This window comes from Arvicanthis niloticus, chromosome 19, assembly GCF_011762505.2.
Source record: "Arvicanthis niloticus isolate mArvNil1 chromosome 19, mArvNil1.pat.X, whole genome shotgun sequence".
In the NCBI taxonomy this organism is placed as follows: Eukaryota; Metazoa; Chordata; class Mammalia; order Rodentia; family Muridae; genus Arvicanthis; species Arvicanthis niloticus.
Window position 1 is genome coordinate 45,488,508 of NC_047676.1, and position 14,284 is coordinate 45,502,791.

The following is a 14,284-nucleotide window of genomic DNA, read 5'->3' on the forward strand; positions in this document are numbered from 1 at the left end:
ATAAGACACTTCGACAAGAGTAACTTACAGGAGAAAGGGTTTGTTCTGGGTCCACAGTCCAAGGGGTCAGTCCATCAGGATGGAAAAATCAGGGCAGCAGGAGCTTGAAGCATCTGGTCACATCATATCCATAACTGGGAGACAGTGAGATAATGCTGGTGCTTAACTCGATGTCTCCATTATTTCACAGCCTGGAATCCCCTGCCCAGGAAATAATCTGACCCATAATAAAGAAGGATCTTCCTAGGACTGGAGAGCTGGCTCATCCATTCCGAGCACTGGCTGATTTTCTAAAAAAAAACCCAGGTTTGATCCCCAGTTCTCATCTGGCCATCTATAATCCCATTCACTGGGGATCTAATGCTTCCAGCCTCTGCGGGCACGAGGTACATACATGGCACATGCACATAGGCTCTGGCAACACTTACATGCATACAACAAAAATAAAAATTAAGAAAAAAAGAGCTCAAATAATGGCCTCCTGCATTCATATTCATGTGTGTGTGTGTGTGTGTGTGTGTGTGAGAGAGAGAGAGAGAGAGAGAGAGAGAGAGAGAGAGAGACGTGTGCATGCACACAAGTGCACATGCATGTGCATACGTAGGAGCCCTCAGAGGACAAAAGGTGTCAGATTTCGCTAAAGCTGAAGTGATAGATTATGGGTCATCCAACATGGTTATGTTTCTGGGAACTGAACTCCAGTCCTCTGAAAGAGCAGGAAGCCATCTCTCCTGCCCTCCTGTGACACTTAAGAATTTCTTGCTCATATACTTCAAGGAATAGACCTTTCTCTATTTCTATAGTCTACTTTCATTTCTGACCTTGGGGGCTTCTTTTAGTTGCTTGTCCTTTGTTGACTCAGAGCTCCAGTGAACTCAGCAGCTCCTTTATACATTGGGGCCCACCCAAGCCCAGACCCAGGTGTTATGATTAGGTTCTGTGCTCCCCAACAATCCATGTGTCAAAGGCTTGGTTCCCTGGTTGTAGTATTAGGAGGTACAGCAGACTTTTCAGGGTCCTTAGATCATTTTGGACATGCCTTTGATGAGGATTGTGGGGCCCCAATCTCTCTTGGATTCCTACCTTGAACCAAAAGTAGTTTACTCTGCCATCCATTTGTGCTTTGGCATGCTGTCCTTGCCAGAGTGCCAAAGTGGAGAATACCTTATTTTGGCCTGGAACATCCAGAACCATGAGCCAAAATAATGCTTTCTCTTTGCAAGTTAATTGCCTGTCATGACTTCACTGGATGACTAATCTAGCAGGCTCTTTTATCTTTGCCTGGCTAAGTGCCCTGTACTTGTGGTAACGCTAAAGCTACTAGTGGGGAGCAGGGATTGCTGTACTGTGCTTGCAGAACCTCAGGATCTAGCAGCATCCTCAGATGCTGCTCTTTATCTGCCCACACAGGGGTAGGCTGCCCAGGGGAAGACTGGAAAGGATGTAGGCTGTTTCTCCTGACATCGTACAGAGAGCTAGAGACCATGGAACACCCAGTCCTTAAATGGGGTGTCTCTGCCAAATCCCTCTCCTCAGATCGAGGGAACCCAGTGGGAGAGGAAGCAGAGAGAGTGAGAGCCAGACAGAGGACACCAAGAAGACAAGGCCTTCCCAATCAGCATGAGCAAAGCTCCTATGACCTCAGAGAGACTGAGGCAGCACGGTCAGCACCCACCGTGCTCTGCACCAGGAGCTTACATAACGGCTTCCAGTTTAATGTCTTTATGGGGTTGCCGAGTGTGTGAACTAGCAAGTCTCTGGTTCTCGATCCTTCTCTTGCACTCTTTTCCTTCTGTTGTTTTGTCTTGTCCAACTTGGATATGATGGTTTTTGTATTATCCCATTATATTTTATTTTGTCATATTTTTTTTAAATGACTGAACTTTAGAGTTTAGGTTAACAATCGATTATATGACAGAAAGGGAACATCAGTTCTTTTCCAATGGAGTGACACTGGTTATACCAACCACTCCAGGGCAGATCTTGTGTTCAGGAATATCAGACTAACAAATAATGGACCACACAGGTTTTCAGTATATGGTTGTATTTGGTAATAGTTTGGTGAGATATTTTTCAGAGGGGGGCGGTTTGTTTTCTAGGTTTTGGGCGTTTTGTTGTATTGATTTTGTGGATTATTTTTTGAGAAAGAACTTAAAGTTGGGTGGGTAGGAAGGAAGACAGGATCTGGATGAACTTGGTGGGGAAAATACGGTTAAAATATATTTAAATTTTATACAAAAGATTAAAAAAGAAATATGTAAGCAAAGAAATAAAACATGTAGATTTATAAAAAACACAAGAAATATTATTTCAACTATAAAATGAGACAATATCTCCTTGTTTATTTTATAATAATGTTTTATAACAACAATATAAAATAGATGTTCTTTTAAAAAGAAAGAAAAGGATGTAGGCTGTTTCTAATATACTGCACATGTATCCTAGTTAATGTTGGTAACATCACATTAGGTGATGTTAGGTGGCCAATCTGTGAACCTCTCTCAACACTATGGGCAACTATGCTATTTTAGATTCATGATTACAAGTCCTGTTGCTCTCAGTGGCACAAAGGAAGGGATAAAATGAAAGTAAAACCAGCCACTGTTAATCATTTTTCACTTTTTTAGGTTTTCTCTATTTTCAATCGAAAGTTTTCCATTTTCATTTTAAATGTTTGGAAAAAAAACTTAAAAAAAAAAAAAAGCAGATTTTTCTGGGCAGTGATCCAGAAAGATGTGTGCTACACACATCATAGTGACACAACAATCAAATCATGCTAAGTCCTCTCCTTGCTTATAAATCTTATAAATCAGAGTTAGATGTGGGGGAAAAATCACAGTGGAGGGTTGTTTGGGTAGCAGTCAATAATGAAACGCATTCAGATTCCTTCCCTGGAAGATGTGTGATGGATAAGTGAAGAGAAAATTAGCCTCTGGGTATCCAAGTCAGGTTTGGCCAACAAGTTAATTTGTTGCAATTATATACTCAGTGGTTTCTCACGATAGTGATCCTCAATGGACCAGCTTACATCATCTGCCTGTGCAGACCTTATTTCTTACGTCTCTTACTAACAGAACTGATTCTTATTAGAGATGATAGCATACCCACCTACAAAAATTACATTTCTTAGTTTCCCTGGTAATTAAGGAGAGACGTGAGGGGCTCCTGACTACTGAGATGCAATGGAAGCCACTATAGAGGACTCCTGGAAAAGTCTGTTGGCAGAAAACAGACTCACTGTCTTGTGCGTGATTGGTACAGATAAAGGCTCTCTCTCTCTCTCTCTCTCTCTCTCTCTCTCTCTCTCTCCCTCTCCCTCTCTCTCTCTCTCTCTCTCTCTCTCTCTGTGTGTGTGCGCGCGCGCGCGCGCGCGCGCGCGCGCGCGTGTGTGTGTGTGTGTGTGTGTGTCTGTCCTCTTCTGAGCTTGGCTACATAGCACCATGCCATAGAACAGCATATGATAACCACTTCCTGTTATTCCCAACTGTTTCCTCCAAGAAGGAAATAGGTAAATGATGTCAGGGGGCCCCAGGCTCCCTCTGAAGGGTTTTTATCCAAAGCCTCCCATAATCACACTGACCATGTCATTTCTTTGATCAGATTCCTTCTCTCTTTCTCTTCCTCTCCCTCCCCCTTTCCTCTCTTTGACACAGTGTTGCTATGTAGTCTTGGAACTTGTGATCCTTTTGTATGCACCACCAAGCCCAACTCGAACACTACGAACACTACAGATGTAGCAGCATGTCAACTTAGGGAAAGGTCTCGTTTTTGCAACATGTAGCCTGCCTTGGTTTTTGTTTACTGTTTATGTAGGCTTCTTTTCCTGCCCATCCTAAAACCTTTTAAAATAAGGGTCTACATAAGAGCAGGTTTAAAGTTTGTCAGAGACTTGGGCTGTGATTCAGTTGATAGAATGTCGGCCTAACGCACACCCATAAAACAGGTGCAGTGGTGCATGTTTGTAATCACAGGGTTGGGGAGATGGAGGCAGGAGGATCAAATGTGATAAGTCATCCTTGGTTGCATAGTGATTTCAAGGACAGCCTGGGCTCTGTGAAACCCTGTGACATATCATATAAACATGCATATACATGCATGCATACATACATACATATACACACGTACATATATTGTTTAAAATAATACAAAAATATTAAAAAAGAAATATGTAAGCAGAGAAGTAAAATACATATATAACATTTATTATATATGCATTATATGGGTATGTATAGATATATATTGTATATGTATAGATATAGATATAGTATATATGCATTATATATTATACATATAGATAGAGAGAGCGGGGGTGAGAGAGACAGAGAGGTACAGCCATTGGCTGGTCAATGGTGAGTAATCAATCAAATATGTCTCTCTTTGATGTCTACCTGGAATGAAAATCATAACGGTAAAACATATACAATGCTTGCTAAAAGCTGGGACCTTTCAGGTATGTATAATGGCAGAAAGACGTGTCAGTAGAGTCATGACCCAGAGTTAACATTTATCGTAACTTCTCATTTTTCATTCCAAATAATATGTTTTTAATATAAGAGAAAATAGTGACAAGAGAATTTTAAATTTTAAAAATGCATTTATTTATTTGGTAGGACTGTACATGCGTACTTTGGATAATGTGTGGAGGTCAGAGGACAACTTTCAGGAGTCAGTTCTCTCCTTTCACCATGTAGGTCCCAGGGAGTAGAACTTAGGTTGTTAAATTTGGCAGCAAGCGCTTTTACCTGCTGAGCCATCTTGTCAGCCCAAGGCTTCTATGAATAGCAATTAATACACAGACACATGTATATCTATTGATTTTAAGGCTTCATTCATTATATTTGGCTGTTTTCTCATGTATAAACTGTTCACTTAGAGCAGAGGTTCTCAACCTGTGGGTCTCAGCCCCTTTCACAGGGGCTGTATATCAGCTATTTACATTAAGATTAATAACAGTAGCAAAATTACAGTTATGAAGTACAATAAAATAATGTTATGTTTGGGTGTCACTACAGCATGAAGAACTATATTAAAAGGTCACAGCCATAGAAAGGTTGAGAACCACTGGCCTAGAACAGCTAACACTTGCCTTATTTTTTTTTTTCTTTTTGGTTATAAATTTACTCATTTTTTAAAAATTTTTTTCTCAATCTGCTTTTATATCATTTTAATTACATGAAAATATTAAGGTCAGTTCTAGGTTAAGGAACTAGCATTACAATAGATGCAAATAGTCAAGGAACAAGCAAGACAATAAACACAAATAGTCAAAAGAGCAAGCAAGTCAATAAACAAAATCCCATGATCACTGTTTTAAGGGCTTATCAGGATGACCAAAGTATCTGAGCCTACTTCCCTGTCCTAGCCCAAGGTCATTTTCATGACTGAAGCCTACTTCTTTGTTCTAGCCTAAGATTTAGATTCCTGCCTGAAATTACTTCTTTGTTCTAGCCAAATGTCAGATTCCTGCTAAGCACCCCATTTCCTTGTCCTTGGCCAATAACACTTGCCTTTCTTATTCTAAGGATGTTTTAAACTAAAACCAGACGACTGTCAATTATGCACAACACAATACACACATGCATTAGTATATACATACATGTTCATGGATAAGGACTTTTCAAAAGTCTGGCTGCAGTACAGAGATTATATCCAGTATTAATTTCTTAGTATCATCTAATATTTATACCACATTAAATTATTTAAAATCCTTTTAAAATTGGTTTGTTCAAACTTATATCCAAATACTGAATTGTTCAAATTTAGGTCTCAAGTTACCAGACTCCCTTCCATGTCTTTCCTTTACTTCCCTTTTGGTGATGGAGGGGATGGAGGCCAGGCTGTGCTTGGCAGGTCCTCTGCCACTGGAATCCATAGTCCCTCTTTCTTTTGGCTTTCTTTCCTTTAAGGTCACTTTTGGTGAATCAATTGAGCCACTTGTCTTAAGAAATTAATAGACTTTAATACCTTCTATCTGGCTGATTGATCCACCTGGTATCTTTTAATATCTTCCTCTATCAACAGAATTATTATTATTATTATTATTATTATTATTATTATTATTATTACTGATTTAGAAACAGACATTTAGGTTCAAGTTTAAACCACAAACTGGGGCAAGAAGATGTATGAACACTTTAGCATCTCACTTTTATGGACACTGAGAAGATCTGTGGTTCAGACTATGTCAGCCTCAGCTACCATCCCTAGCTTCCCTGGCATCCATCCATCAGTTGTTTTATCAAACATAGGTGATCAATACCTAGAAACTGTTATTTCAGTTAGGCATGACAACTGTTTTTAAGTTCTTATTTATTTGGGTTTATGTGTATAAGTGTTTGTTTTCGTGTATGTGTGAGCACAATGGGCTTGCCTGAAGCAGCTGGAGGCCAGAAGAGAATGTTGGATCCTTCAGAACTAGAGTTGTGAGCTGCCATGGGACTACCAAAACCCAGGTCTTCTGCAAAAACAATAAGTTCTCTTAACCACTGAGCCATCTCTCCACCCCCTTGTTACTTGCAGACGTCTGGTCTACTAACCTACTATCCGTTTTGGATTGTACACATTTCACATAATACATGCTCACCTTCAAATGCTTTCATAGTATTTTTTGAATTTGTGAATGGCAGGACTTGGCCTCCTGTGGTACCTGTACTGTGCTGTTTGAACATCCATCTTTGTGGTGATAAGATGCAGGTGGTTCCAGTGGGCATTTTGAACCACTCACATCTGGAACAGTATTCTGAATACAGAAAGCACATAATGAGTGTGCCAAGTACTTTGACTAAGAGAGTATTCAGATTTAGAACCACTAACACAGGCAAGCAAAAGCAGCTAGATTCCAAAATGAAACGCACACGTCCATGTGATACCACAGATTTATTATAGCACAGAGAACAAGTCCAACTTCTCACAACTTCCACAGTCATTAAAAAGTAAACAGAAGTAAGAGATAGCCAAGGGATACAATTTTATAATTTCCCAAACTATGAAACAATGTAGTATACTCAAATTAGAATTCTCATTAAGTATGAAGACAGAGAGTCCTAATACCCCATAGATAATTAAAATTTTGTATTTATAACATATATGTATATATATTGGACCTCAAGGACTCATAGAACTATTATAATAAACTATACTTAATAGCTGTTTGCTTATTAGGCAAGCTAATTTAAAGGCAATAAAGTCCTGAAAAGTAGGTAAACCCCATTAGAAACTCTGCTTGACCGAGCACTGCCCACACAAATACTACAACCAGTGATACTCAGTTTGCTCCACAGATACGTATGTGGGAGACACTGTCAACTTTGATCTGTTCCCATATAACGTTCCACCTCCCTGCCTTCATTCATATAGTTAAAAATGTGGTATGTCACAGTGCTGCTTTTAGTCCGTAGGCATGCCAAACATTTTTAAATACTTGAAGGAGGGGAGGAAAAGGTGTGTAGTAGAGGGGAGGAAATAAATCACACTCTCCTGTCTTATTCTCAGTTCCTTTGGGTCTTTGCCCTACTTGAGTCTTTGGGAACTGCTTGTTTATAAGACAGCATCTACCATCCCATCCCATCTTAACCCAGGCTGGACACACAGAGTCAAAATAGGAAAACTTGGATCCCTGAGACCTTCACAGTGACTGACTAGCACAGCTGTTCCCTTCAGCTTGGCTTGTCTGCTACTTTTTTTTTTTTTTTGAAGTATGAAAAGCTTCCTATTATCCTCTGCTTCTCATTGTAAGCAAGTGGAATCACTAAAGGCCACTTAATGGCAAATAACTTTATAAACTGAGTGAATGTGGAGACAGAGTAAAGGATCAGAAGAGGGCAGGCAAAACTCGAGAGTTTACAGTCAACGAGGACTCTGGCTTTGTTGAAAAGTGAGCAACACTGTGTGGCGCCCATGACCAAGGCCATCCGTACTGATTTTGAAGTTTTTCACACATAGATAGGTCTTCAAAGAGGAAAAGGAAATAATATTGTCAGCTTCACAAATGTCCAAGTATTGCTAAGTTGTTCTGGTTCACTCTCAGGAAGAAGGACATTATAGAAAGCATCATTTTTTAAAGGTGGTGGTGGTGGTGGGTGCCACATGAATTTCAGCCCTTCATAATATGGCTTATAGGTCTGAAGAAATAGAAATCCTGGCTAATTCATGATTCTGGAAAATAGCTCTTCATGCAGTATAGCCACAACACTAAATATATATAATACACAATCATAATGTAGAGTCTTTATCTCTCAAAATCTAACAGCCCTTGTTTATGTAACCAAATCTTGCCTCTGATACTCTGCACCACCCAACTCCGGTTGCTTCATAAGCCACTTTGCACAGTAGATATTCAAAAATTAATATGTGACTCAAAAACATCTGAGGTAAGCCAATCACATAGACACTTAAATATCTAACCAATACATACTTAAACAATCCCTTAAACCCATGACATATCAGAGAGTGGCATTATACTACAACAGATTATACCTTCCCCCTCTGAATTCCACAGCATATTTTTTTAATTGACACATCCGTCTTTTCAGATATACACCAAGTTAATTGTAGAATCATCATTAGCAAAGCATTGACTCAACTGTTGACATAAATCATCTTGTTTGCAACATAGTTACCTTCACCTTAGGGTCAAGGGCATCAGTGCAGATTCGGAAGCATTACCGCCTCTAACCACTTGTACATGCGTTGGGAGGAAGTCTTATGGGCAGATCTTGTGGCAAGGACCCAGAAGACCATTCGAACTTACCATTAACAATTTAGAATGAGAGCTTATCAAAAATCCACTTAGGCTTTACCTGTGTTAGCACTTTAGAACTGAGCCCTAGAATGAATGTATTGTCTTCTGAGTATAAGGGATGAGTGACAGACAGAACCCAGCATCAGGGGTTTCCACATCAGGCAGGAGGAATCTATCGTACTCTGTGGACCTCTGTTCATATTCAAAATAGCTTGTATTTTTCATCATTTCTCGAGTTCCTAGTAGAGCACTGTATCACTTCATATCCTCCTCTCAATGTAGCAAGATGTATTAAGACCTCTGATTGGTTTGAAAGGCAACAGGAAACCTCCTGGCTGTTCCAGGCTCTTCCACTGAGAAGACTTATCTGGGAGCTTTGGACTCTCGGAGATCAGAAACCCAAATAACTTATCATAAAAATACAAGCTCTTGGTTTTGAAAAATATACAAAATGCACTGCATAGGCAAGTATGTCTTGATTGTCAAGGAAGGCAAGTTACCACCAGTCTCCATTGTAAATCCAGGCCGTGTTTGTGTTTTAGTGGCGCTTGCTTTTGCAATTCCCGTTTTCTATAGTTTTGGGCAACCTCTGGCCCTTGGTGTAAGCACGATACCAAAAGTGGAGAAAGAGCAGCAGGAAGATGCATCCATAACTCATGATGATGTACAGGAAAACTGGATACTGGTAATTACAGTCCTCCATGAAGAAGATCTGGCCTATGTGGACAGTGACAAGAACAAACTGGACCTGAGAGACGGGAGAATGAAAAAAAAAATTAGCTATGAAAAGGCCAACACAGGTTGATGAGTTCTTCAGCCATACCTAAGTTACTGCTAGGCAGGGCACGATGTCTTCCTATATGTTCTCTCTAGGAGTGAGACTAGGTTAGGTACAGTGTCAAATTTAGGTGGAGGTTTGGAACCAATATTAGTGCTGCCAGTACACAACCCCAGCAGATCCTACTTAAATGTTACCTGGAAGGTACTGTGTGGTAACATGCATCATTCTCAGGCATCTAGCAAGCAGCTATTTATTTGATTGGTTGTTTTCTTGAGGGTGGGGGTGCAGTCTCAAGGACTGTAGTCCTTGGTTCTTGATGAAGTGTATTGGGGATCACTACACTGTGACTTAATTTTCCAGGGCAATCTTGATTTCCAACATTTTGTTCTCAGAGATGAAGCATTTACGTTCTAAAAGACACTACCATCCAAATTAGAGCCTTTCTAGTTTTGATGGAGACAAAACATGTCCTTAGAGCTGCTACAAGTGCTTTATCACCATAGATCCAAACTGTCCCTGGAAGGAGTTGGGCATGGTGAGACACACCTGTACCTCAGTTACCTGAAAGGCTGAGGTGGAAGAATCATTTAAGCTCACAATTTGAGATCAGCTAGGCAGCACAGTGAGATTTTACCTCCAAGAAAAGAAGACAGAGGAAGAAGGCTCAGCTGTCAAGAAGCCATAGTAGAGGGAGGACATTGGCTGGCTTCCCAAGAATGCTCAAAGTCTCTGTGGACTGGAAGAGTTTGCATGCTCATAATAAGGAGACTTTCTATGTTAGTATTTAGACATTCTTGGGTATCTTTCTTTGATACTTGTTTTGTAGAGACGGGATATACATGAGCCATCGTATGCCTGTGCCCACTGGATTGTTCTATCATTCCACTGTGTGGGTCTCAAAGATTAAACCCAAGTCATCAGGTTTGGTGGGAAACCCCTTTATCCACCGAGCCATCTCACTACCCCCTCCCACTTCACACCTGTTTATACCTGATTTTAAGTCAGTTATATCCTAGGGAACTTTTAGGAAAATCTTTATAAAGAAACAGTATCTATGAGTAACTGACCATGATTGAATCTTTTACGTTACGCCTTGTAATATAAATACTGTTACTGTCCTGAAGTTACTTCACAACAATAACCTAATAAACACCCATGGCCGCCCTGGCCAGCAGCTACACTGACTCCCTTCATTTTACAAGAGGATAATGAAACCTTGGAAAGGTGAAGCAGAGTCCTCTGCACACATGAGTGCTTGAGAAAAGTGGCAAACAGATGTCTAGCCTTTGTTTTTATGTACACATCTTTCCACTTTATTGAAAGTCTTTTGTTTTCTGGAACAAAATCATATGTGGTACTGGCTGGCTTCATTCTTGTTATGTAGCCAAGCATGACCTTGAACTCCTTGATCCTCCTGCCTCAGCTTTCCAAGGGTTGGCTCTGCTGGTGTGCACAGGTATACCTGGCTCACTTCATTTTAAATGACACTTTAAGTGTCACAACATTTGTTAGATGAAGATAAACTGAAAAAATAAGATTATGTATGCAGCAATATGAAGCATGTAAAAGATGTACATGCATATACATGCATAAGGGGAAAAGTTGAATGAAAACAAAAAGAATAACTATTACCCCAGAGAGATGGATGTTTTTATTTATTGATTTATTTTTCATTTATATGGTACTCAGAGCTAAGAAAACTCTCCTACACTAAGCTGCACCTCAGCCCAGTTTATTTTCCTTCCTTGGGCATTTTAATTTCTCCACAGCAAGTACATACTACTGCACAGTGAGAAACATACTTTAAGGGAAAGCAGCGATGGAGAATAAAAACCGTGACTTCACAGTGTTTCAAAGTAAGAGAAAAACAAACATGAATTAAAGTATTCATTTCCTGGCTTCCTCTCCGTTGGTCTTTGGGACTGTTGCCAATTGCAGATACAACAGCTAGCTGGCAGGAGCTCCTCTGGTCTTCCCTGAGGGTCCTTAGAGGCCAATGCACCAGTCTCTCTCTCTTGGGGGAGAACCATTTACAGGGCTGCATCCTGTGTTACTTGGTGAGGCCCCAGAAGGCAAGCTACCCCTTAGTCCCACCTTCTCCTTGATGTCACTGGCACCCAATTTACAATATACTACAACTCAGGAAATATGAAGATTGTAGAATTATTCTAATAGAGGGTAATAAAACTAAAACAGGTCATTTTTCATTCAGTTATTTAAAAAAAAATCACATGTATATTTTTAGATTTTTTAGGAGGTATTTTTTGGCCTAAACTATACCTTACACTCCTTCAAGCATGGCTGACCTGGGAGCAGGTATCCACTCTGTATAGCCCACCTGTCTTACAATACTTCATATCTGTAATTCTCTCAACAATCTTTACTTAGGAGGAGAAAGACAAACTGACCAGAGTTAGGACTAACCAGGTAAGCACACAGAAATGCCCTTGCTTCCTTCCTTCAATGTCTATTCTGAATGTGGAGTTTCTTTTTTTTCTTTCTTTCTTTCTTTTTTTTTTTTTTTTTTTTTTTTTTTTTTTTTTTTTTTTTGGTTTTTCGAGACAGGGTTTCTCTGTGTAGCCCTGGCTGTCCTGGAACTCACTCTGTAGACCAGGCTGACCTCGAACTCAGAAATCCACCTGCCTCTGCCTCCAAAGTGCTGGGATTAAAGGCATGTGCCACCACCGCCCGGCGAATGTGGAATTTCTAACTTGTACTTTAGTATTAATTACTATGATTAATGGTCGTATAACTTTGACATCATTTAGATTACAAACAGCTTTCTTTTCTTTTCTTTTCTCTTCTCTTCTTTTCTTTCTTTCTTCCTTTTTTTCTTTCTTTTTTTCTTTTTGTAAATTTGTCTCAGATCGTTGTAAAGATGAAGACACCGGCTTAATCACTTGAGAATCTGAGCTACCAAATCTATTTTCTTTTTAGCTGACACAGCTCCTGATAAAGTTCAAAGATCGACAAAAAACAGCATCCCTTCTAGAGGACAGGCATTCTGTATACACAGACTGCTCTGGTTCTTCTAGGCTCTTAACTCACAGACAGATAAACAGACACGTGACTATGATCACAGTTTTGTTTCATAGTTAAAGAAAACTGGTTACTCACAAGCTGCAAAGATGTCAAATGTTTTTTCCACCATAAATACTTCTGGTAGGCTGGTCCCATTGCACACAGTCCATAGTAGGAATACATGACCACGTGTACAGCTGTATTTAAAAAGGCATGGAAAGTTCCCAAACCACCTGAGAGAAAAGAAGTTATTGTAAAACCGCCCCTCGTCTCTTAAAACCACACATATTTGTCCTAAGATTTTGGTACCATCCTTTCTCTCATTTTAGTAGGAAGAAGAAAAAATACATAAGAAATATCAGTTCTGTGAAATAGCCCTCAAACCAGGAGTTCAGTAAAATGTTAGCAAAATGCCAACCAGAAATCTTACAAAATAAATTAGCATGTCATTATTTTGTATGCTTTCAGCTTAAAATGTGACTGTGATTTGAGTTTAAGCTAACTAGGTCAATCTCTTAAATATGCTACATCGTTTGCGAACAAACAAAATGCGTTTTTAGTCAAGGTTAACAGTTATAAGGCGAACAAATGACATTGATCTTAAATGTATAAATTAAGATGCTTCAGATGCTTAAAACCTACCAGTTTCCATAACCACCACCAAAACAAAGATAACGAATACTCAACACCACCAAGGCCTCCTCGTCCTGCTGCATGGATACATCCAAGGAGACCTGTAGCCAAGTTCTATCATCAACTCTTAATTTTGCCTGTTAATTCATTTCACAGAGATGGGACCACATGGCATGGACTCTTTCATCCCTGCTTCCTTCTCATACAATACAATGTCTTTGAGTTCCTTGCATGTCAGTATATACACTAATAATTTGTCTTTTTCCTGTTGTTCAGCATTATGCCATATAAATGCACCAATATTTATCCATTCTCCTGTTGAAAGACAGCTGGGTTGCTTCCAACGTGGCCTCTCACGTGGAAAGCTACCGACCTAATCACCGTGTGGAATCAAACTTCCCCTCCACACTCTCAATTCCGTGCTTTAGATATTTTTAATGCAGCAAACATTCTGTCGGGAAAGCACTGGAAGTCATTAGGAAGCTATTCTAAGTCTGCTCTAATCAATTACTGTGATTTCAAAATAAACAGTGGTTGGATATTAAGCCGTCTTTTTATCATCCTACTCCTGTTTGATTATGTTTACCCTTTTAATTTTGCCATCTTTAATTAGGAGAAGAAGCACAAGACTCAAGGATGTAAGGAAAAAGTCATTTCAGTCGCCTTCAGCTGTAACAACAGGTGGTGGAAGGGTTTCCGTCTTGAGATGCTCAACTTAGAGAAATCTGCATTATGCGAGGTAAGGATGACCTGGGATTTAAGTTTTTCTACAAAACTAAAACAAACCCCACAACACTCAAAACCCATCTCCCTAATTCTAGAACACTTTGATTCCAGAAATAACCCAAGGCAGACTAGGTGCAAAGCAGAATGGATTACTTTATGTAAGTTCATTTGTGGGGTGGGGAGGTGAGCATGTATGTGCGTGTATGTGTTTGTGTGCCCCAGCACACACGTGGAGGTCAGAGGACAACTGTCAGCAGTTGCTTCTATTCTTCTACCATTTGGTTTTCTGGGAATCAAACCTGGGTCATCAGCTTTGGCCTTGGAGGCAAGCGACTTTGCCAGCTGAGCCATTATTTTAAAATAACTATTCATAATTGTGGTAA

The 14,284-nt window shown here is 39.8% G+C and overlaps 1 protein-coding gene across 1 annotated transcript in view; it reads right to left on the reverse strand.

The window, feature by feature from the left end:
* Positions 1–6,861: 6,861 nt before the first annotated feature.
* Positions 6,862–14,284, reverse strand: part of Elovl7 (ELOVL fatty acid elongase 7) — a 73,618-nt gene continuing 66,195 nt past the window's right edge. Inside the window, exons 7-8 of the mRNA XM_034523666.2 lie at positions 12,639–12,775; positions 6,862–9,488 (exon numbers count right to left, since the gene is read on the reverse strand). Coding sequence (XP_034379557.1) covers positions 9,279–9,488; positions 12,639–12,775 — 347 coding nt within the window. The 3' untranslated portion in view covers positions 6,862–9,278. The remainder of the gene's footprint in view (positions 9,489–12,638; positions 12,776–14,284) is intronic.